This window comes from Indicator indicator, chromosome 1 (assembly GCF_027791375.1).
Source record: "Indicator indicator isolate 239-I01 chromosome 1, UM_Iind_1.1, whole genome shotgun sequence".
In the NCBI taxonomy this organism is placed as follows: domain Eukaryota; kingdom Metazoa; phylum Chordata; class Aves; order Piciformes; family Indicatoridae; genus Indicator; species Indicator indicator.
Genome location: NC_072010.1, coordinates 126,927,403 through 126,952,591, shown reverse-complemented (window position 1 = coordinate 126,952,591; position 25,189 = coordinate 126,927,403). Strand labels below are relative to the sequence as shown.

At 45.2% G+C, this 25,189-nt stretch overlaps 1 protein-coding gene across 1 annotated transcript in view; it reads right to left on the bottom strand.

The window, feature by feature from the left end:
- The window catches only part of PCYT1B (phosphate cytidylyltransferase 1B, choline), a 31,810-nt gene extending 8,393 nt beyond the window's left edge, over positions 1-23,417 (bottom strand). The window contains exons 1-5 of the mRNA XM_054385216.1: positions 23,301-23,417; positions 7,750-7,849; positions 5,819-5,935; positions 2,602-2,753; positions 1,147-1,225 (exon numbers count right to left, since the gene is read on the bottom strand). Of these exons, the coding sequence (XP_054241191.1) occupies positions 1,147-1,225; positions 2,602-2,753; positions 5,819-5,935; positions 7,750-7,849; positions 23,301-23,417 (565 nt within the window). The remainder of the gene's footprint in view (positions 1-1,146; positions 1,226-2,601; positions 2,754-5,818; positions 5,936-7,749; positions 7,850-23,300) is intronic.
- Positions 23,418-25,189: the final 1,772 nt, after the last annotated feature.

The following is a 25,189-nucleotide window of genomic DNA, read 5'->3' as shown; positions in this document are numbered from 1 at the left end:
TGAAGGAGAGGCAAACTCCTGATGATTTTGGCATGTTCAATGTAGTCAACCAAACTCCTAAATAGTCACAGAATCATAGAATTGTTTGGAAGGGAGCTCCAAAGGTCAGCAGGGACATCCTCCACTAGATCAGGTTGCTCAGAGCCTTGTCCAGCCTGACCTTGAAGATCTCCAGGGATGGGGCCTCAGCTACCTCCCTGGGCAACCTGTTGCAGTCTTCCACCACCTTCATGGTAAAGAACTTCCTCCTGACATCCAATCTAAATCTCCTCTAATTTCAAACCATTGCCCCTCATCCTATTACTGCAGGCCTTTGTAAACAGTCCCTCTGCAGCCTTCTTGTAGGCCCCCTTCAGGTACTGGAAAGCTGCTATTAGGTGTCCCTGGAGCCTTCTTTCTCCAGGCTGAGCAACCCCAGCTCCCTCAGTTTGTCCTCACAGCAGAGATGTTCCAGCCCCCTGATCATTTTTTGGCCCTCTTCTGAACCCACTCCATTAGGTTTATGTCCTTCCTGTGTTGAGGGCTCCAGACCTGTACCCAGTACTCCAAGTCAGGTCTCACCAGAGCAAAGTGGCAGAATCTCCTCTCTCCATCTGCTGGCCACTCTTTTGATGCAGTCTAGGATGCCATTGGCCTTCTGGGCTGTAAATGCACATTGTTGGCTCATGTCCAGCTCCTCTGGTACTGGTTTAAAGCCTCTGCCAGCATAGTGAAAAGAACCCTCGGTGCAAATCAGAAGTTGATCCTGAGTGACTCCTGAAGGCTGCCTGTGCTTGTCTGTATTCAGGCCTGGGCTGTAACAAGGAGTCATCAGTCTGTGGTTTTCACCAAATGACTGAAGCTGGGTAAGCTGCTGTGGGAACTAAACTCATTTCTATCCACTCAAAGCTCTTAATTGAGCACTCTAAAATTGTTTTTAAAATCCAGATGGGACTCTTTCATGACAGATCTGAATGGTTTCCTGGGGGTTATGGCAGGACTTCATCCAATGACATCCTTTGTGGCTTCACAAAGTGAATCCATCAGCTGAAACCAGCAGGACCAGGTCTAAGCGAACGTGACCTCATCTCTGCTGGTCAAAACACAGTAAAACTATTGGAGCTGAGGCTGAAAAGGAAAGTGCAAAGAATGTGAAGTTGTCCTTACCTGCCTCCTTGATGTGTTTGTATACATCATCTGAGCCAGCAGAGGAGTATGGAATGTCATCATGGGCTACAAAGTCAATCTGCCAGGGAAGAGAAGAAGAATCACATACCACCATCACTGACTTTTGGTTCAGTGTGGGTGGGGAAGGGTCCTTGTGGAGGATCATCTCTTTTCTGTGCTTCAGCTGATTTTTGACATTCTCATCATGAAGGCATCACCTAGAATACTGCACTAGATTTAGGCCTACAGCTGCTGTGTTGTGTGGTCAGTTATGAAAGAACAGAAAGCTTGGCTCCAGGAGCACTTCTGTGCTCTGTCTGCCTCTCTGTGGTATCCTGTAGAAAACCTAAGCTACCCATTCCTGTTTTTATTGCTACTGGGAGAGCTAAGTCAAGTAGCACCAAAGCCTTAGCTTTCAACAGCACAGAGGCGGGATGATTCTGCCTCTTGAGGGCTGTGCATATCTCTGTGTACATCTGCTACTGCCAAGCTGTTTTTTCATCACCCAGTGATGTGAACACTAAAAAACATCCTGGTTACTTATGCTTTTGCTAAGGTTCATAGCTATTGCAAGACAGTCAACAGCAGATCAGAAATTCTCTCCAGTCTTTTAGAAGACAGATGACATTTTCATGTATTTCTGGCCTGTTGCCATTGATAAGAAGCATGCCTTTAATTCAGGACTTCAGTCACTACATAACAACTTTCCTGGTTCACAATCTCCTTTCCTGAAAGTCAGTTTGTGAACAATTCTTCTGTGTTATTTTGCCATTCAAAAATGCCACTACAGAACTCAGCATATTGAGAAAGAAAGGCAAGACAAATACAACATCTCCTGCCAAGGATGGAAGCAAACTATGCCATCCACCTAGCTTCAGTGACTGCAATTAATTGGTTTAAATAATTTCATAGATTCTTAGGATGGTTTGGGTTGGAAAGGACCTTAAAGATAATCTAGTCCAAACACCCTCTGGCACTGGCAGGGACACCTTCCACTAGACCAGGCTCAAGGTCTCATCCAACCTGGCCTTGAACACCTCCAGGGAGGGGGCATTCACAGCTTCCCTGGACAAACCTGTTTCAGCATTTGCCCACTCACTACAAAGAATTTCTTCCTAATATCCAGCCTAGTCTCCCCTGCTCAGGCTTTGATCCATTCCCTCTCCTCCTATCACTACAAGCCCTTGTAAAAAGTCCCTTCCCAGCTTTCTTATAGGCCTCCTTCAGGTACTGGAAGGCTGCTCTTAAGGTTTCCCTGGAGCCTTCTCTTCTCCAGGCTGAACAGCCCCAACTCTCTCAGCCTGTCCCCGCAGGGGAGGTTCTCCAGCCCTCTGATCATCTTTGTGGCCCCCCTCTGGACCCGCTCCAGCTAATAAGAATTTCACAGACTTGCTGTTTATTCTCAACTGTTAGCCTACAAAGAGGAAGGGAGGGTTAAAAGGGAGAGCTGTATACCTTATGTTTTTCAAGGAATTCAGGTGTCAGAGTCCAGGGTGCATCTCTGATGACCTCATCCACATAACGACAGTGTCTGAGGGCCTCATATCGCTCGGTTTCATTCATCACCGTGAAGCCTTTGAATTTATGTGTTAAATCATCACTGCAAACTGAAATATGGAAGTGTCAACAAAATGCTTCTACACTCAGTGATTATGTCGACACACCAGTTGATTATGTCCTGATAACTCCATTAAGCAATTGTTATCTTAGCTAATTTTGGGGTGCTCCAGGTAATCTTAAAGAGTTCTGCTCAGGGTTGGCAATTACAACCTCCAGGAGATCCTTCCCTTTCTGGAGCTGCAGCCAGAGTGTGAGTGAGATCTTGTAGGACATCTCAGGTGCTATGGTATCCACATGCTGAGTCAATTCAATCCCACTCTTAATGGGGGTTTCATTAGCTGTGAAATTTTAGGGGTGATGGCCAATGCTTTAAAACCAATCCCAAAGTGCAGCATTGGCAATCAGGGAGTTCTTGCAACCTTCATGTATATCACAGAATGGTTGCAGCAGGAAGACACCACTGGACATCACCTAATCCAACCAATCCTCCTTACAGCAGAGTCAACTACAGCAGGGTTGCTGAAGGCCAGAGATGGAGGTCTCCTCCCATTCCTGCTCTTTGTTCTTATGCAAACAATCCTCTAAATCACAGCAGACCAGATTCTGACTAAGTAAACACTGTTGGAAACCAAGCCATGACAGATTTTAAAGGAATCTGTCAGTTGAGCTTGGAGGTCAGCAGGTTTCATGGAAAGAGAAATAAGGCCTGTGCCGCGTTCAAATGGGAAATTGTAGAAGGAATCCCCCTGGAAAGGACTGGGAGAAGCCACATGCTCTGGTGGAATGAATAAAGTTTAAAGCACAGAAATCCTGCATCTTTAACACTCAACACTGGCTTGTAAAACGAGGGGAAGCAATGCCCTTGTTACTGGAGGGCTCTAGGAGTTATGCATTACCTTTCTACCCACAGACCACTGTGTAGAACGCAACGACCTGTCCTCACAGCTGTAACTCTGTCCAATATTATAGCTTCAATAATCATTTCCCACTCCACGTGGAATCCTGTGATACCCATTTACAGCTGGCTTCTCAGAGGTTGGCCTTCCCCACAGCTCAAACCTCTGCTTTTGGATCTCACCTGTCTGTGACACCAGGACAAACAGCAAATGCACTTGGACAAATGATAAAGGCAATGTTCTTAGTGCTGCAGGGAAGTGTGAGAGTAGCCCTACAGCTGCTGCTTCTTTCTAACTTGAAAACATCAACCTGTCAGGGAAGGTGCTGGCAAAGATGCAAGCTTTTTTTGAAATCTAAAATGGGTGTTCTTGCTGTGATGGTTGTTAAGGACCTTTAAAGCAGGAAAAAATGTCGGAAGGCTTAGCTAGCCCTGGAGTTTGTGCAAAATTCAAAGCCACATAATAACAGACATATGAATTTCAACAAGCAAAGAACTGCTCTGTCCTATTAAGTAACTTTTTTTTTATGCCTGCTGACAAGAAATTTAATGGAGATCAAAGCATTTTCAGTGGAAAGATCCCTTCTAAGACTGTATTTATACTTATTTACAGCCTTTATGAACTCTAAAGCTACTTTCTCCCGGAAGAAAGGGTCTGCCAAAATTATTGGAAAAGAGATATTTTTGCTTACATTCTGTAGAAAGGGTTATTTTTTGATGACTGTTTGTTCATGTGTAGTGCAGACAATGTCTCTGGACTTCCTTTTGATTCTCTAGTTCTGCTTTAATGACTGATCTGGGAAGGTATAAATGTCTATTAAATACAAAAAGTAAACTTAGCTCCAAAGAATTGTCTTCAGAGTAAGAAATAGAAGGAGCTGGTTGTGGTCCCCACAAACACAACATTACGCCAGGGCTTTTGCAGCACAAATTGGCTGTGGGGGTGGAAAGGTGCCCAGTTTTGAAACATGCTAAGACAGAGTGCCCTGCTGGGAAAAGGTGCCGATGAGTGCTGGCTGCTTTGTCCTTCACTCCAAAAAAAAAGAAGGGCAAAGTGAAGCTATGCAGTGAATTTCAAAGGAGCCATGCTTTTGCCCCAGAGCTCCTTCCCTGATCTTGGACAGTCCCCACACCCCCTTAAAAGCAACAACAAAACCTAGAAATTTGGATTGGTTTTTGAAACCTCCCAGTCTTGCACCTCCACTTCCTTCTTCTACAAGCTATCTGACTCAGCAGGAAGGCAAGAAAGTACTAAATATTTTCTTCATAACAAAGGGGTGTTCCCCTTCTCTCCCAGGAAGCTCCATGGGAATTGCTGCAGTAAAACCAAAAAGTGTGTAAGAAGATTTTTGGTTTTCTTCTATGTTTGGTCGTTTTTTGCCCCTCTCTTTCAACTGCTTTGAGACAAAGACAGAAAATAATGCATCTTATAAAATGTCTGAATGTTGCATTCACATTCACTGTATCATCTAAGGTTTGATACAGCTGAAGGTTGTTGTTAAATGTTTATGTGCAGGGAAACTGGAAATGAAATGCGTGTTTCTGAGGCCTCACAGAGAGCTGGGCAGGAAAAGAGCCATCCTTTGGTGACTTCTCAGGCACATACTCACTACTGAACAGCTGTTAGCCAGCCACCCAGCAAAAAGGAGATGATACAGCAAAAGATAAAAGATAAGAAAGTAACTTGCCCAGGTAAGCTGCAAATTACCTTCAAATCATGACCTAAATCTGTGTCTCCAATGATAAAGGGCCAGATTTAGCTTCTCTCCTGATGTTGAAGGTTGGGTCTAGACATATGGTACTGTCCTGGTTAGCCAGGGGCCATGGGCTGTGCCTGGTTAGCAGAGTGACTGAGGAGCCAGAAATAAATGAGTGGTTGATCTCATTCACTCATCCCCAGCTTTGAACAATTTTGAGTGAGTAACTGAAAAAGGTAAATTATTCATACGGAGCTATTCTAAGCTCAGAGTCATGCAGGCACCTGCTTCAACTAGAATGGGAATGGTGCCTGTGTTGCTGAGGGCAGAATTTGACTTTTACCTTAATTGATGCAATTGTGAGATGTAATTTGAGGCAAATCACCTACAGAAAGCCCCCAGAGTGAAAGCAGCATTCAAAGTCATAGTGTATAAACAGCTGGGGGTTCAAGCACAGCAATAACTCTGATACTGAAGCACAGAAGCAGAAATGCAGTGCAATAAATAATTCTGATCTTACCTCCTACTAATAAGTAGCTATTTGGGAAAAGAGTTTTGGCTTGCATAAGAGCTCTAGCGTGGCCAGAGTGGAAGAGGTCAAATATCCCATCTGCATACACTCTGACAGGTCTGTCAGCTGTGGAGAAAGAAACATTACAGTCATTTTTCAGACCCCAAACAAGTTGTGCTTCATTCTACTAGACAGGGTTTTGTTCTAAGATCAGGTGATTATGGAGATTTACCCCAACTCTGATGTTCAGAAGCAGCATGGGTGAACTCACAGAGTTTCTTCCAGCTCATTACTTGTCCTCTGTACTCTCTGTGGTTGTCTCTTGGACATAGCCTATTTATTATCATCCATCATCCCTGTATTCTAATATAGCACAAATGTCATCTTCCTGCCTCATTTGGAGTTCTACCATATGTCTCATTCTTTCCTCCCTGACTTTCCAGTGAGATCTGCCTTCTGGATTTTTTCTACTTTTTCTTTATTTTTTCCAATCATCTCCTTTTTCCTCCCCTCTTGGCTGTGACTTTCACAGAATCACAGAATTGTCAGGGTTGGAAGTAACCTCAAGGATCATCCAGTTCCAACCCCCGTGCCATAGGCAGGGACACCTCACACTACAGCAGGTTGCCCAGAGCCACATCCAGCCTGGCCTTAAAAACTTCCAAGGATGAGGCTTCTACCACTCACTGGGCAGCCTGTTCCAACCTCATGGTGAAGAACGTCTTCCTAACATCCAATCTGAATCTACCCACTTCTAGTTTTGCTCCATTCCCCCCATTCCTATCACTACCTGACACCCTAAAAAGTCCCTCACCAGCTTTCTTGTAGCCCCCTTCAGATGCTGGAAGGCCACAATAAGGTCTCCTTCTCTTTTCCAGACTGAACAACCCCAACTCTCTCAGTCTGTCTCCATAGGAGAGGAGACTTTCTTTTTCTCTACAGCTTCCCTCTGGGAGAATATATTGCTTACCTCTTTCACATAAACCTTCCACTTCCCTTTACTTAAACTCTCCCCAAGCTCTTCTCTTCTAACAAGCTTATCACTTTTTTTTTCTCATCATTCTCTTTCTAACTTGCTTTCTGGATGAAATCTTCAGCAGCAGCTCTCAAACAGAAAAAGGACTTGCTTGACCAAATGACATCTCTGACAGCTGGGCCATCTCCAAGCAAAAGGACAGTGGAGAAGAGGGCAACCATGTTGCTCCAACCTCCATGGACTGTGCTCCAGTGCCACAGAGAGATGTCTCTACAATCAAGGCATCCAAGGCTTCCTTGCAGAGATGACTGGAAAGCTGTGGCTTACCTCTATGAAAGGTATGCACTTTAAAAGCTTATTTCAAATAAGTAAATGAGGGTTTTTAATATCTTGGAATTTAGGGGACTTGATGTCTGTGGTGGTTTTAAGGCTACGCCAAGAAATTAAAGGCATAGCCTTACAACCACCACAATGTGAAATCCTCTCCTTTCCCCAGACCCATCACAAATGTCCAGATGAAGAATTTTGGCATGTTTTCATTGCAAAGGGCAAATGGCCTTTAAGGCCACTTAAGGTCTGATGTTATCAACAAGAACATTAGTGGAAGAAGAGTTTTCCAGCATACAGAGGCAGTATGGCAAGAAAATCCAGGAGGCAGCCACTCTACAACACCATTTTCAGGCTGGCTGGTGTGGGCTGGTGAAACTTCTTTCTGACTAACATGCAGACAACCATGAAAACATCAAACTCTTAACTTGAGAAGTTTTCTCTTGTTGTTTCTCTAACAGAAGATAATTGTCCTGTAGCTGCTGGTTTCTTCCCCATTACCTGACAGCACCAGATACTAGGCTGGCCTTTCTGCTTCCAAGGGGAAGGCACCAGTGAGCACTGACAGGTGTTTGTCAGGAAGAGCTTTTGCTTTAGGAGTGCCTATGGTGCTGCTGCTGTAGCTCTCTACACATACCTGGTGTTCCCAGGCGGGCTTGTGCAATGGTTAGCTTCTCATGGGGGGCTTGGCACTGGCAGCTTGTTTCATCTGCAAAGGGAGCAGGTGCCGTCAGGGTCTGGAAGGAGATAAAGAAACACAACAGAAAACCTACATTTACTTTAAGTAGTTAAAAAAGAATGATTTAACTGTACCAGGATGCTGTAACCAGGCTTACTACTGGTTTGTTCGCTGTAGATTTTTGCTTTTTGGTCACACTTGAGCATACAGAATTCTCACGAGTTAAAATGATGAGGAAAGAAAAGCCTTCCAAACACATCATGCAGCCGAATTCTTTGTCTCTGCTGAGAAGTGCAGGATTTTCTAGAGGTGGGTGCATGTACATAGTTCTTCTGTTTGCAGAACAAAGTCACATTTGATGGGTCATGCTGTGCCTAATTCTCAGTTTGGTCTCAATGAGTGGCTCCAGAGGAGATCCACAAACGGGTCAGAGGGGTGGAAAACCTCTCCTGTGAGGACAGGCTGAGAGAGCTCACTTTGGCCTGGAAAAGAGAAGGCTGACAAGGGAGGGCAATACTGAGGTCTTGAGTATCTAACAGGGACAGTCCATAACAAAGATGGGGACAATCTTTTTAGCCAGTCCTGTTGAGACAGAACAAGAAGTAATGGTTTTAATTGAGGCTAAGTACAGAGTAGATACAAGAAAGAATTTTTTTTACAGTGAAGGTCTTGAAAATGGAACAGGTTGCCCAGAGAGGTGGTAGAAGCCACATCTGGAAACATTCATGGTGAGGTTGGACAGTGCTCTGAGCAGCCTGCTCACTGAGCTGGGGGTAAGACTTAGATGATCTTTAAAAGTCCCTTCCAACCTGAAGCATTCTAGGATTCTACCACTTCAGTAAATAATAGATGGAAAAAAACTAACTGGGATTTAGAAAGCTGCAAATGAGCCCCCTCTTTATAAGCACCACTTCCTTCCACTGACATCAGTACAGGTAGCTGGGACTATGGGTGGTTTTATTGTGGTTTTAATCAGAATCTTGTATACTTTTGAGGAGCCATTCAAAATAAAGGCAAGAATGAAACCAGCAGTCCCACCTAAGCAGAGCTAACTAAGCTGTAATTCCTTTCTCTGGTCTGCCACATACTGTAATAGTACCAAAATGCTCTAACTGTGATCAGAGCACAGTTAAAGAGCTTATAACCTATAGATATAAGAAGAGCAGAGATGTGTGAAGAATGATGTGGCATTATCTGTCAGGAAACTTGATTACAGAAATTGCTTTTTTTTTTGCCTACGTAGGAAGTTATCAGCGATCAGAACCTCAGATATTTATTATCTGCCATATGGTCTGGTATGAAAAACCACACTTCTACTGCTCTTGGCTTGAAATTTTGATGAAATCATAGCTGATTTTTGTTTTGCTTTGGGTTTGTGAGAGGAGGAGGTGGTGGCTGAGACAAGGCAAAGGAAATGTATCACTTACATTCCCTCTATGATTTAGCTGGGACCTCCTGGCCTTGCTCAAGTTTTGACAGTGACCACTGGTGTTGTACAGCTGTCACACCAGCTTGAGCACTCATGCTTTTAGAAGCTGAATGTTTACTCACTCAGCATTTCTTTTCTTTAGCATCCCTGAGACACTTTTTAAGACACGTCATGCTTAATGGCTGCTCACCTCTGGGTTCACTGGCTTCTTGCAAGGAAAGCTCAGAGGATAGCAATGAAACAGCCACAAAGACTAAAAAATCACAACCAGCTCTTTCTGCTGATTTTGTGTTCGTTTCGTTTATAGCAACTGTAAAGCAAGGCACTAAAGCACTGCACAAGGGCACTAAAATTCTGTGTAGATGTTTTTTCCCTTCCATTTTTCTTTCCTTTTTTTTTTTTTTCCTAATCTCAAATGTTGCAAAAAATCATCACCATTAGTAACTTAGTGATGGAAAAAAAAATCACACAGATGAGTTTAAAAATGGAAAAGAAAAACTACAACCAAGTCCAAGTTTCTGTCTGGGGTTTCGTGGATGGGAACTGTTCTGTCGGGCCACCCACACCCCATGGTGTGGAACATGACACGTAATGATAGGGTGCCAGCTGCTTCCTTTATTTTCTAAATACTGTCTTTTTGTTTCTGGCTTTGCAATCACTGCCTGCTAACCTGTCTTTTTATCTTCAAGCAAGGTCAAGTTACCCGGCAGCCCATACAGCCTGGTTCCTGCTGGGATAAAGAGAAAGGCAGAAATGTTAAAACAATAATGGCTATGGTCTGAGGCCTGCAACTGGTAATCACATCTTAGCTTGGCAGAGGCTGTTTCCCTGGAGATTATTTGAGGAAAATAGGCCTGGTCTGCAGGAAGATACCTTTTTTTCTCCCCAGGCCAGCACAGTGGTGCTTTTCATCCATGTAAACTCCTTTGCAACACCAAGATTTTTCTTTTGGTCTCTGCTCAATGGAGGACAGCCTTTATTAGCTTCCCATTTCTCCAGCTTTTGTAAACACTCGTCATTAAAGCTCACTTGATGGCTGAGGGTTTAGAACTAGACTTGTCAATAATCCCATTACTCTGTGACCTATTGGTCACTGGATATGAAAATACATTAAATAAAATAGATTCAAATCAGCAATATTCTATCAAAGCCACACAGAAAAAAGCATAAATGCCATGTGCTGACAGATGAAGGGAAATACAGCAGCAGCTTCCCAAGGAGTAGTCAATACTATTTTGTTTTATCTGATCTAGAAGAAGTGTTGCTGAGCTTAACAAAAACATCTTACTAGTAAAATAGGATCAGAGTGTTTGGTTTGTAGGTAAGAGCATAAGATAAAATATTTCAAGGTTTTATTAATGTTTAATGAGGTTCAACAAGGGTAAGTACAGAGTCCTACATCTGGGAAGGAATAATAAACTGCAGCAGTACAGGTTGGGAGGTGATCTGCTGGAGAGCAGCCCCAAGGAGAAGGACCTGGGAGTGCTGGTGGACAACAAGTTGTGCATGGCACAGCAATGTGCCCTGTGGCCAAAAAGGTCAATGGTGTCGTGGGGTGCACTCAGAAGAGTGTGTCCAGCAGAGCCAGGGAGGTTCTCCTCCCCCTCTACTCTGCCCTGCTGAGACCTCACCTGGAATATTGCATCCAGTTCTGGGCTCCCCAGTTCAAGAGGGACAGGGATCTGCTGGAGAGAGTCCAGCGGAGTGCTATGAGGATGATTAAAGGACTGGAGCACTGCCTGGTGAGGAAAAGCTGAGAGACCTGGGGCTGGTTAGTCTGGAGAAGACTGAGAGAAGATTCAATAAATGTATATAAATATCCGAGGGCTGGGTGTCAAGAGAGAGGGGACAGACCCTTACTAGTTGCACCCTGTGATAGGAGAAGGGGCAATGGATATAAACTACAGCACAGGAGGTTCCACCCTAGTATGAGGAAGAACTTCTTCACTGCAAGGAACAGGCTCCCCAGAGGGGTTGTGCAGTCTCCTTCTCTGGAGACTTTCAAGCCCTGTCTGGATGTGTTCCTGTGTGACCTGCACTAGATTCTATGGTCCTGCTCTAGCAGGGGCATTGGACTCAATGATCTCCAGAGGTCCCTTCCAACCCCCAACATCCTGTGATCCTGTATTTAAAAGCCAGAAATCATTATTCAGATCTCTTTCAGTTTGCATGTAATTACTTGTCTTATTTCTAGTTTGTCAGTAATAACTACAATGGGAAGAAGAGAGCAAATAATTTATATAGCAGCTTCTTCATTTTTGATAATCCTTTAAACTACTTTTAGAAGTTTGCCATAGTGTTGCCAATAACTGGATGGTTAAGAAAAGACTTTCTGCAGATACAATTCTGTCTTTCTCTGAGATTTCCCCGTTCATCTCTGCCTTAATTATTTTTCTAACCATTTACATTTTGGGATTAGTCAAGCAGGTCAAATAGGCCTTGTGTTTTGGACAAAGGTAAGCGTCTGAGATCTGCATCATCCTGCAGCAGGGAGATCTATAACCTAAGTGTGAGCTCCGTGAGGAATTATCTCATTTTGCTTGCTCAGCACCTGCCTCTTCCCTGTACTATTTGATACTCTTGTACTGGAAGCTTCAGTAAATTAATCTGTAATCACCCGTTCCTTTCCTCTCTCTTTTTCTCCCCTCAGTCATGTTTTCCAGACTAAAAACCTGTACCTCATTTATTTGTTCCTTGTATGGATTATTTTTGTCACACATCTCTGTTAACTGCAAGGTGTTTGAACTGACAATTCCTCCAGTTTATAGAGCTTTAATACATAGCAATAGAGAATTATTTACATGGTGTTCACACTTGGTGATTATCTTTGCTGACATAAGCACCTGACACCTGGTCATAGAATCACAGAGTGTTAGGGTTGGAAGGCACCTCCAGAGTCCAACTCCCCTGCCAGAGCAGGAACACCTAGAGTAGGTCACACAGGAATGCATCCAGATGGGTTTGGAATGTCTGCAGAGAAGGAGACTCCACAATCTCTCTGGGCAGCCTCGTCCAGGGCTCTGGCACCCTCACAGGGAAGAAGTTTTTCCTTATGTTCATGTGGAACTTCCTCTGCTCCAGCTTGCACCCAGTGCCCCTTGTCCTATCACTGGACGTCCCTGAGCAGAGCCTGGCTCTGTCCTCCTGACACTGCCCTGCACATCTTTATAAGCATGAATGAGGTCACCTCTCAGGCTCCTTTTTCCAAGCTCAAGAGCCCTCAGCTCCCTCAGCCTTTCCTCAGCAGGGAGATGTTCCACTCCCTTCAGCATCTTTGTGGCTCTGTGTTGAACTCTTTCAAGCAGTTCCCTGTCCTTCAACTGAGTGGCCCTAAACTGGACAGCAGGGAGACCTTACTTTCATTTAAGCAGTCCAAATACCACATGGCTACTGTATAATTACTATGTGGTGTCTAGAAAAAGCCTCTTACACATCATAAATTGAGAGGTCATTGTGAGATTAGGACTTGTCAGTGATATTACTTCAGAAGATGGTCACCTTGCAGTGTAACTCCTGTTTCCTGGGAACAAAGATGCTGTATTAAATTATAATTAAAATCACCTCCTAAAAATGAACATATGTGAAAATGTCACATCCAACAGCCCTTTTGTATCAGAAGTCACTCATTCTGTGACAACTTTAAATAGTGTCCTACCTGAGTTCTCACAAACCTGCAAATCACTGAATGATGCTCAGTAAACTTCAGCCCATTAAAAGACAGAAGGTAGGTACTCTGCTCTGCTCTGGTGAGACCTCACCTGGAGTACTGCATCCAGGTCCAGAGCCCTCAACACAGGAAGGAGCTGATGGAGCAGGTTAAGAGCAGGGCCACGAAAATAATCAGGGGGTTGGAACACTTCTGCTAGAAAGGCTGAGAGAGCTGGGGTTGTTCAGCCTGGAGAAGAGAAGGGGGCCTACAAGAAGAATGAAGAGAGACTGTTTACAAAGGCTTGTAGTGATAGGACAAGGGGCAATGGCTTCAAAGGAGAGCAGAGCAGATTGAGATTGGCTGTTAGGAACAAGTTCTTTGCTAATGGAAGCAGGGAAGGAGCTGCTCTTGTATTATTTATTTTTCAATTCACTCAGCTAGGCTATCTCCCTCAACACATGACAGACAAAAATGTTGTCCTCTTGATCAGCATTGTATTGTAGTTGTATTGTCCTCTAAGATCAGCATCTGGTACAGTGTCCAGCTCTGGAGCCTTCAACACAGGAAGGACATGGACCTGATGGAGCAGGTCCAGAGGAGGGCCATGAAGATGACCTAAGGGCTGGAATACCTCTCCTATGAGGACAGGTGAGTGAGCTGGGAGCTTCTCCAGGCTGGGGTTGTTCAGCCTAGAGAAGAGAAGGCTCCAGGAAGACGTAAAAACAGCCTTCCAGTATCTGAAGGGGGCCTACAAGAAGGCTGCAGGGGGACTGTTTCCAAAGGCCTGGAGTGATAGGATGAGAAGCAATGGTTTGAAATTAGAGGAGATTTAGGTTGGATGTCAGGAAGAAGTTCTTTATCATGAGGGTGGTGGAACACTGCAGCAGGTTTCCCAGGGAGGCAGTTGGGGCCCCATCCCTGGAGATCTTCAAAGTCAGGCTCGAGAAGGCTCTGAGCAAGCTGACCTAGTGGAGATGTCCCTGCTGACTGCAGGGGAGTTGGACTAGATGACCTTTGGAGATCCCTTCCAACCCCAAACCGTTCTATGATTTTGCCATCAACGAAGGTCTAGGAAATGTTCAGATCTTGAATCAGTACAACTACACTGGCAGAACCTGGTAGAGCAGGCTGGGCTTGTGCTCATAAAACAAGTAAGCTGGCAGGCGTAGGAGATCTGATGCTGTAACCTCCTTTCATCTCAGAGGCAGCATTTAAAACAGAGCTGATTTCACTGCAACGAATCACGTGGGTACCATCTACTCATATGAGGACAGATTATTTTGGGAACCTCCTCCTGATGTTGGCAAACAATAATTACAGCCCAGGAAACACTGACAACACTTTCAAGGAACATTTAGAGGGAAAAAAAAAAAAAGAACAAGCCACTATCAGAACTTTAGAGAAGGAACTAAAAATACACACAGAGTTTCTGAAGCATGAATACCCTTTGCAATTGGAAAGACCCTGTTAAGGACTACTAAGGTCTTCTCTTAGAAGTTCAGGTAGTGAACACTGTGAAAAATTAAAAGTATGTTGTCTCATGTACTACTTTTAGTAATCTTGACCCAAGCAGGTAAAGTTATGAGCAAGTAAGTTGTAATTGAATGTTACCAGTGGGTGCCTCCAGGTAAACTTCTCTCAGTTACAATATTAATGCATAGAATAGAATGGTTTCGGTTGGAAGGGACCTCCAAAGGTCATCTAGTCCAACCCCCCTGCAGTCAGCAGGGACACCTCCCACTAGATCAGGTTGCTCAGAGCCTTCTTGAGCCTGACATGTATCAAAAGAAAAAATCCAGCTTGTTCTCCCACAGTTCTGCTGACTCAGGGAGGTGGATGTAAACTAAAAGTAGGGCAAACTAGCCTAATAAGCACAACAACTGGATAAATAACTAAGTATCTGTTTGCAAGCATTACAAATTGCCTTATTCTCAGTTGCTTTTTCTGGGCTTTATCTTAAATCAAATACTTTGCTTGCCATTCGTACTGTCAGTAATGATTAAGTGCAAGATGCAATTACCAATTGAAGATATAATAGAAAAGCAGCTTCCATTACATCCTCAGGAAGCACAATGATTTATATATGTAGAGATTCACAGATTATGAAACTAGAACTATTATATAATCTAGTCTAATAATTGCAAAAAGCTAAAGAATTTTGTGACAAGATTCCTCTGTGACAGCCATGACTTCTGACTGAACTGGAACACATTATTTAAGAAATAAAATCCATCCTAGAGGTAGGATGGGCCCCAAGTCAAGCAGAGCTCAAGTGAAAGAACTGCCAGTGAAGCACCTCAAGCTCCATGAACACCAGCAGAAAAAGAAATTCAGCCTTTGACAGCTTAACCACCTGAGCCCATGCCCTGGTGCAGCTGGAAGGAGCACTGTGTACAAGCAAATCAGGAAGGACTTGTTGAAAGAAAAAACTGCAGCTAAGGCAGTGTGCAGCCTGAGAGTCCTCCTGTCCTGTTGGCTGGAGCTTTAGTCAAGCTGTCAGATGTCCCAGCACTGAGGAGGGATATGTAGTATTTCAGGTTAAAGAAGTACACAGCTCCTTGAACAAGGAACTGGTGGATAATGAAGGATGGGGCTCCTTCAAGGGGACATCGGAGGATAAAGAAGGATGGGGCTCCTTCAAGGGGACATTGGAGGATAAAGAAGGATGGGGCTCCTTCAAGGGGACATTGGAGGATAAAGAAGGATAGGGCTCCTTCAAGGGGACATTGGAGGATAAAGAAGGATGGGGCTCCTTCAATGGGACATTGGAGGATAAAGAAGGATGGGGCTCCTTCAAGGGGACATCGGAGGATAAAGAAGGATGGGGCTCCTTCAAGGGGACATTGGAGGATAAAGAAGGATGGGGCTCCTTCAAGGGGACATTGGAGGATAAAGAAGGATGGGGCTCCTTCAAGGGGACATTGGAGGATAAAGAAGGATGGGGCTCCTTCAATGGGACACTGGAGGATAAAGAAGGATGGGGCTCCTTCAATGGGACACTGGAGGATAAAGAAGGATGGGGCTCCTTCAAGGGGACATTGGAGGATAAAGAAGGATGGGGCTCCTTCAAGGGGACATTGGAGGATAAAGAAGGATGGGGCTCCTTCAATGGGACACTGGAGGATAAAGAAGGATGGGGCTCCTTCAATGGGACACTGGAGGATAAAGAAGGATGGGGCTCCTTCAATGGGACACTGGAGGATAAAGAAGGATGGGGCTCCTTCAATGGGACACTGGAGGATAAAGAAGGATGGGGCTCCTTCAATGGGACACTGGAGGATGAAGAGTTAGGGGGCTCATTCCAAAGGGCACCAGTGGATAAAGAAGGATGGGGCTCCTTCAATGGGGCACTGGAGGATAAAGAATCAGGGGGCTCCTTCAACAGGGCACCGGTGGATAAAGAAGTATGAGGCTCCTTCCACAGGTCACTGGTGGACAAAGAAGGATGGGGCTCCTTCAACAGGGCACTGGCTAGCAAGCAGCAACCTACAGACACCATTGCAGAAGGAGGATGTTGCAAAAGGACTACAGAACCAAGCTGGCTGTAGTGCATTTGCTATTCATAGCTCAATGGCAGGTGCTTGGTGGCCCACAAGTAATAATGCTGAGGGTTGGCAACAGTCAGCAGACCAAAATGTGTAACCACTGCTCTGCTGACACTCTGTGCTTCATTGATCAAGCCAGAAACTGGAGAAAAAGACAGTTCATGTATTTTGCACTTCTAATACTTTTTTTTATTTATTGTGCATTACTGTACACATCTTATGTGTGGCTAAAAGGACCAAACTTCAGCTTTAACGCAGGCAAGGGTTAATCCACTGAAATCAGCTGAGTTACAGCTAAGGTATTGGGTGAATTGGGACCAGCATTCGATCTCTGCTTGTGCAGAGATGTCAGATGTGGGACAGCATTTTGTTTAAACTGTTCCTCAAAAGACAGCAATGCTGAAGCAGAAAGCCCCCCATTTTCCCTCCTATACAGGAACCACACAGTCTCTGAAGTTCCCTAGCTAGCCAGTAGAAGCAATCTGAGAACTCCTCTTTTCCCCATTAGGAGTGCACTGGGCTTCTTTACTAGATCTCTGACTCAGTGTCTTTCAAAAGAGATTTTCACCTTATGCTGCCTGTCTGTGTGTGTGTAGGGAAGGAAAGCAGATTGTGTGAAAACAAAGGTACAAGTACCTACTGAGAGGGACAGTTCTGGGAGCGCTGAGTGTCTGTGCACAATCCTGGCTGTGTGGTTTTACACCACACCATACCTCTTCATAGAGTCACAGAATGGTTTGGATTGGAAGGGACCTCCAAAGGTCAGCTAGTCCAACCCTCCTGCAGTCAGCAGGGACAACCTCCACTAGGTCAGCTTGCTCAGAGCCTTATTGAGCCTGACCTTGAAGATCTCCAGGAATGAGGCCTCAACTGCCTCCCTGGGAAACCTGTTGCAGAGTTTGACCACCACTTTCGATGGGAAAGAACTTCTTCCTGACATCCAACCTAAATCTCCCCTTCATAATTTCAAACCATTGCCCCTTGTCCTATCACTGCAGGCCTTTGGAAACAGTCCCTCCGCAGACTTCTTGTAGGTCCCCTTCAGACACTGGAAGGTTACTCTTAGGTCTCCCCAGAGCCTCTTCTTCTCCAGACTTAACAACCCCAGCTCCCTCAGCCTGTCCTTATAGGAGAGGTGCTCTGGCTCTCTGATCATCTTCATGGCCCTGCTCTGGACCCAATCCATCAGGTGTAGGTCCAGAAGTCCTTCCTGTGTTGGCTCCAGAGCTGGATTCAGTAATCCAGGTGAGTTCTTTCCAAAGAGTTCTGTATAATCTGTATCGCAACACAGTTTTGCAGAGACTATGGCATTTCAGAACATGTACTAATTGCATGTCCTTTTTGATGTAGTGAAGGAAAATCAGAGCAGATTTTTGGTATCTAGAGGCAATTACTCTTCTCTTTTTTTTCCCTTTTTTTTAAGTGCTGCAAAGATTTTTACACATCCCCAAGCACACATCACATTTGGCATGGGTTTTTATGGGTTTGTGCTTTTATGCAGTAGCCAACATTTATGAAAGTGAAAATTAATCCAGAGCAAACCTCAGACTTGTAAAGGATTTCTGGTAAAAAAAAAAAAGATATTTGATCAAATAAAGTTAATTGGTGTTCCTTAAATGCAAAGCTATTTACATATGTATTTGTTCCTAGTTCCCCACTGAAGGAAACAGATGGCAGACCCCCTAAGTCATAACATCACATGAGAGAGAAACAGATGCCTGGGACACTTTTTATCCACAATAATCCCCCCTCAATTTACCATTAGCTCTTCTGAATAAAATTACATATACCTTGCAGTGATACAGGAAAGATAAATATGAAGATCTGTGGAAGCTCATGGAAATAAACTATGTGAAATAATTCTACAGGTTACATCAGACCCTCTCAAAGCACTTTTTGCAAATACAAAAGGAGTAAGGCATCCAGGGATGAAAATATAGGAATGCAAGGCATGCATATTTTTCTTGCAATTCTTTCATATTTTGTGCTTAAGATTTCATTGCTTAACAGCAGCAATGAGGAAATTGTCTACAGGAGCCTAGAGACTCTTAAACCATTATAGAGCTCTAGTTAAAACATTCTCCTCTACTCTTTAATACAATAGAAGTATTTTCCAAATGTACTTGAATAATCTGAAAAAAAAACCCACAAACCCAAAATCCCCCTCATGTATTCTCATTTCTTCTAAAAAAGATCAACCAAATAAACAAAATGGCTCAAGCAGCTGACACCTAAAATGACATGAGAGCTGTAATCTTCAGCTGTACCCGAGTCTCATTCTCCAAAGTATTGTCTACTTAGTGGTCCCAAGGTATTTGATACCTGAGCCCTACTGAATTATAAAGGTCTGTAGCCTCTGCATCTGATGAAAAGGCAGGAGAAATAAATCCAGGCTTGAGAGTAGGCAGTGGGATTGTCAGCATGAACCTTAAATGGCCTTGATGCTTACAGTGCCTTGGCAGAACATGTTTTATCTGCCATATGGATAGGCCTTAAGTCTCCAGCTTGTCCATCCTTGCAGCAGTGATATTAAGCAGAAAAAAAAATAGTTGGGCATTTCCACACAGGGCCCTGATGCCATTTCCTGCACAGATAAATGGGAACTGGCCACCTCTTGAGCTGCTTGAGCAGCTTGGATGGTAGCACGGATGTCATGTAACAATAATCTTGGGAATAGCCTGGTATTCCTGGGATTGCATTGCCAAGGACTGAGCAGACACAGTAAAAAGCACCTGTCTGCTTCTTTATGTCATCCTGAAGATAGATTCACTTTAATTTACTTCACTAACTGCTCCTTAATTCCTGCCTGGCTCTCTAACCATCAGCACCCTTGCAAGCACAAGCCAAACCAGCCACCTACCTGTCGACTCCTTCTCCTCCCCTGCAGCTGACCTTGACTAATTCAGGTTGTTTTCTGCTTCTCTGTTTTTTTTCAGGTTCCTTAAGTTGTGCCTGACTTCCCTGGTGTGTTGCAGAAGAGCCTGATTCAGGCTCAGTCTCACTTCAGACTCAAAGCACAACAAGGTGAGTACTGTGATGGAAGTGTATGGTTCATTGCTCTGCATTCCCTTCACTGGCCTAACCCTAAGGACTTCAGCCAGTTTTGAAAATAAGACATTGGTATCCAGTTCCCAACAGTAATTTCCCAGATGTTCCCACCAAGGCCTGTGCTGGATGATGAGAAACACAAGGAAAAGAAGCTCTCAGGGTGTTCAAGAGAAAGGTAAGACCAAGCATCAGGTTTGGAAATTGTTTTCAAGTAAGTTTCAATGTGTATTTAGTTTTGCTTTATCTGCAGTACTGTCCTTATAAATTGCCACTGATTGCTTTTACAAAAGACACTCTCTGGAATGGTCTTCCTGAACAAAATATGTTGAAATGCCTGGGTTTTTTTCTTTCAGGGTGAGGATTGGTAATTCTCAAGGTGCACACCACTCCTTCAAGGAGCTACTCCCATCTGGGACTAAAGCCTTGTGGGACCAAACTCAAACTCTTCACCCCAAGAAACATAAATAAATTATTCAAAAAACCCCAAATAATTTCACAAGGCTTTGTACTTACTCTTTGGTATTTTCTCCCATGGTATCATAGGATGTTAGGGGTTGGAAGGGACCTTCAAAGATCATCAAGTCCAACTCCTGCCATCCAGTTAAACTAAGAGCTTGCCTCACCTACAGGTCTCACAATGCTAGGCTGAAATCCACGGCCCAGCAGTACTCTGCAGATTGCTGAAAGTTATCTGGGGCCAACTGTCACACACTGTGTGGCAAGATATGACCAGCAGTGATGTTTATCCCATGTAAAGCAAAGATGGATAAACCATGGGTATCCTAAGGCTTAAGTAGGAGAAGCAATGCTCACTTAAAATAACATGGATAGGACAGTAGTAGATGGGAAAATGGCTTAACCCAGTAGCTTGGTCCAGACAAGAAATGGATAAATGCAAAAATATACAGAAGAGGATTGGAGAAATGCTACTTCTGAGGATTTTTCCTTGGCTACAAAACTGCTAAAATCACCAGTATGGATAAAACCTGGGGTTCTGAATGGTTTGTTTCCTGATTTTCCACTGAGACTAAGGCACATGTGTCGCTCAGAGAGAGATTTCCTTGGTATTCACACATGTGGAAGTTGAGAATGTAAAAGAGACAAAGATTAAGTGAGAGATGGACCAGGAGAAATGACTGAAGCACAAATGCTTATTAATGCTCTAGTTGATTAGGAGTGTCTTGAGGGAAAAACGATGGCAATTTATATCACAACAGTACTAGGCACTGGAAAGCATCAGATTTCAATACACATTGAAACTTACCTGAAAACTGCCTTCAATGTCCCCTGCAATTTCCTGCTCTTTGAATGATACAGGGGTTTTATTTAGTTCTACTGTGACACTTCCTGTCAAGCTATTAGGCTCCACAGCCTCAAATCAGAGGATCTAGTGGCAGATATCCATTAAAAATATTCACAGTTTTAAGGCTTTAAATAAATAAAGCCTTAAAATAAATTCTAAATAAAAATTTAAAATAAAAAAGTAGATAATCCTGTTTTAATAAAAATGACAACAGTTTCAGAAAAGAACTAATACCCTTTGCATCCTGTGAAATTTGAGTTGATTCTGAAGTTATGTTTCTTTTCTTAAATAAATGCTTTCTAAAAATAAGCCTATATGAAGAACTTGAAAGCCCAAATACTTAATTTTAGAGATATGCAATAACCACTGAAAGCATAACAAAAATCATCGGTATGTAAACAGACTTGACACCAGTTAAATCATTCTGAGGTGTCATAAAATCATAGAATGGTCTGGGTTGGGAGGGGCCTCCAAAGATCATCCAGTCCAACCCCCTCTGCAGTCAGCAGGGACATCCTCAACTGGATCAGGTTGCCCAGAGCCCTGTTGAGCCTCACCTTGAATATCTCCAGGGATGGGGCCCCAACCACCTTCCCAGGTAACCTGTTCCAGTGTTCCACTACCCTCATTGTAAAGAACTTGTTCCTAACATCCCAAGGGACCATCATAATAGCCAGGGTAATAAAACAATACTGAAATGTTAACTGAGGCACTCTCTTTCATTTATTTTAACGGACTTGGTTTACTGGCCCACCACTGTACAATCTGCCTTCAAAGCAGTGGAATCAGAGAACTTAAAGATCTGGTAGGAACTTGATATCCATTTAATTAGCTCATCTGTCAAGGATGATGTCAGTTTAATTCTTCAGGACACAAGCTCTTAATTCTTCTCACTTAAGACATAACTCGAGTGCACTTGCTTGCATCACTCCTTATGCTCTGACAAGTGCAGTGTATTGCATTATATTTCATCAGACATTATTTTTTGTGGCCTGAAGATAATGTAGATCTGCTGACTGACAAAATGCCACTTTCTAAGGGCATACTTTCCATAAATCTTTATTTAAATGTCTCCATTGTCCATTATTGGTACTGAGGAAGATCTAAAACATTATAATGTATTCCTGTTTGATTCGTGTACTCTAGCTGTCACCTTAATTTCCACAGAAATTATAGAGGAATGCATGATACTGTAAATACTGGCATCATATTGTCACTTCTTTCTTTAAAATCTTTTAAAATGTCAGACTGCATGGAGTAATATATTCAAATGGGTTGTTATATCTGAGCTTTTGACAGAGAAATCGTAGACAGCCTGTAGGAACACACTGCAGTAACAACATGTGAGCTAACTTCCCCTATTAAAACAAGCCCTATTAAAACAACTCCTTTCCAAATGAACATCTTTTTAAAAACCTTGATCCTAATTCTAACACTACTAAGTAGAAAACATTAATTTAGGTCAGCTCCAACGACTGCTGCTATTTCTTGTCATATCAGAACAATGTTTCAACTATAGCATTGACTTTAATTACTGAAGATTGATGTTTAAACATGTTTCAATTAGGACTGTGACTGAATTCTGGTGTTACATGATCTAAGCTGTTGCATCTATCATGCACTTTCACACCTTGCTACCCTCTCATTTCTCTGTGTGTGTATATTATTTTTACTATCAAAGGAGTTTATTTTTATTATCACTCTCCCGTTTCTCCCTCATCCTCCCGTCCCCTCAAACCCGCAGCTCTCCGAGACTCCCTCACACATCCCGAATCGAACGGGAAACTCCTCACTGAAGTCAAGTGAAGTTGACGGAAGCAGGGTGTACCACTCCTGGGTGCACCGACCCTGGCCGAGGGGCCGGCCTGAAAGGCTTGGCAGGACCTAGGCGGGTCCCTGAAGAGGCAGAGGCTGCTGGCCCCGGCAGGACGGGGCGGGGAACAGGAGCCGCGCTACGGCGAGAGGCTGGGACCGGCCATCGCTCCCCGCAGCCTCCTCCGTGGAGCGTACGCTGCTGTCCTGCGTTCATTATTAAAGACATGAAGCTGCTTTACTGGAACACGGCTGTACCGAGTCACATGCACACAAGCCTCTCACAAACGCGGCAGCCCTTGATTTTCTAAAGGCACCCTGAACCGTTGGGAGCTTGGGGGAATGTTTTGGGTTATTTTTTTGTTGTTGTTCGTTTAAAGAAAGGACGAGAAATTCTGCCTAGCTGTCACTGTACTCCCCGAAGTCCCCACACGACAAAGCACGGCAAGGACAGCTCGGACGGGGCCGGGACCCCAAGATGAGGGGACAGCCCACTCCCACCGCAGCCTTTGCTCCTTCCCCGCAGAAGCGCGGTGCTATACAAAGAGCCCAGCATGTAACACGGCACGGGCTGCTCTCTCCCTCGCCCCCCGCACCGCCACGCACTCGCCCCCCCTCCCCCCCCCCACGCCGGCCGCACCGCTGTCCCGCAGCGCTCGAGGAGGCTCAGGCGGGAGGAGCGAGATGGGGCCGAGCCCTCGTCTGGGGCTGGGCCTGACTCACCAGGCGAGGCTGGGGGCAGGTGTGCTCTAGCTCCTCCATGGCCTCCGAGCGCCGTGCCTCAGAGGGGGATTTCGGGATACCTGTTTCTGACTCAGCATCGGGCGCGAGCACTGGCATGGCCGGCGGCAGCCTCGCCTCGTCCTCCACCGCCGGTGCCGCTGCTGCCTCCGCCGCCGCCACCTGGGCCCGCCCGGCGCGGGGCTCCGCCGTCACGCGCGCGCCCGCCCCGCGGGGGGTCTCCCCGGGAGCCGCCCGGGGGCACGGCCGCCGCGCGTCGCCATGGCAACCGGGCGGCCGCCGAGCCACCGCCCCCTCCGCGCGGGGGACGCCGCGTCATTTGCATGCGGCTTTCTGGTTGGCTACTGCCTCGCCGCGCCAGCGCGGCCCCCGGCGGCGCTCCGGGCGGCCTCGGTTCTAGCGGCGCTGTCAGGCTGGCCCGAGGACCTGCGGCCCTCCTCTGCGGGGCGGCCGCCTCGAGTTTTCCCAGAACCGTGCGCCGCACCGATGTAGAGTGTGCTCTTCCGAGGGCGGGCAGGCCCGGCTTAGAGCCGCGCACCGGAGCGGGGTGGGCGTTTGGGAGGCAGAGACGCATCAAGAGATTTTCTGGCGTATCTGCCCCTAACCCTGTAGACACACGGCCAGGCGAAGCGCCGCTTCAGCGTACACATTCTGTGAGCCTGCAGGCCCCGGCTGACCTCGGTAACTTCTTCATGGCGCTCCACGGTCAGGTTTGACTCGTTCAAAACTGCCCGCGGGAGCGAGGAGAGGCGTGGGAGGAGACGGAGAGGGCGGGCGCGGTGCTGAACGGACAGCTCCTGTCCCCTGTGCTCTGCTAGCGGCCGCGCCAGCTTGGTAGCGGCTCCCACAGTGGGCCAAGAGCGGCCTCCCGCTTCCCCTCTCTGGGGAAGGCAAAGATTCTTGGAGCGCCTTTCCGGAGTAGGGCTGAAATATCAAAGAATGGTGGAATGAGTTGGGTCGGAAGCGACCTTAAAGAGGACAGGGCATGGACACCTTCCACTAAACCAAGCTGCTCAAAGCCTTATCCAACCTGGCCTTGAACACTTTCAGGGAGCTGATATCCACCACTTCTCTGGCCAGCATGCCCCAGTGTCTCACCACCCTCGAAGTGAAGAACTTCTTCCTTGTATCTAAGTCTACCCTCTCTCGGTTTAGGACCCTTATCCCTTGTCCTACCACTACTCCCTGATAAAGAGTCTGTACCCATCTTTCTTATAGGACATCTTTAAGTACTGGAAGGCCACTAGAAGGTCTTCCTGGTGCCTTCCCTAGGCTTAAATAACCTCAATTCTCTCAGTGTGTCCTCTTAGGGGAGGGGCTCCAGCCCCCTGATATCTTCATGGCCCTCCTCTGGCACTGTCATGTACTATGTGGTTTTCAGTTAGTGACATCAAAAGAATTCAGGGGACAGAAATACATATTCCTTTCAACTTGGGGTAAGTTTCTAGGAAATGCTTTTTCAAACTTGTGGTACTGACGTCATAAGGGTAGCAACTCCATCTAAATGCAGAAAAACATTTCTGTCACAGAAAATGTGACAGAGCTCCCAGACTCTTAGAAGGAAACTGACCCAAGAGTCCTGACTATGTCTTCAGTCACGCTGTGAGTCTGCTACACCAAACACAGATGTAGTTTCTACACTGCTGCAAGTACCTGGCCTTCTTACTTTTAAGTAGCATGAGAATATGATCAAAATAATATAAAGCCCAAGCTTTTGTGACTGGAGAGACTCTATTGTTAACCTTGATAGATTCGTGACAGTGGATTCCAGCTGTGCTCAGCTTCAGAGGGCGCTGTGAGCGTTTTTAAGAATCAGACTTCATCAGAGGACACAAACATTTAAGGCCATTCAAAGCCATGGGGAGTTACAA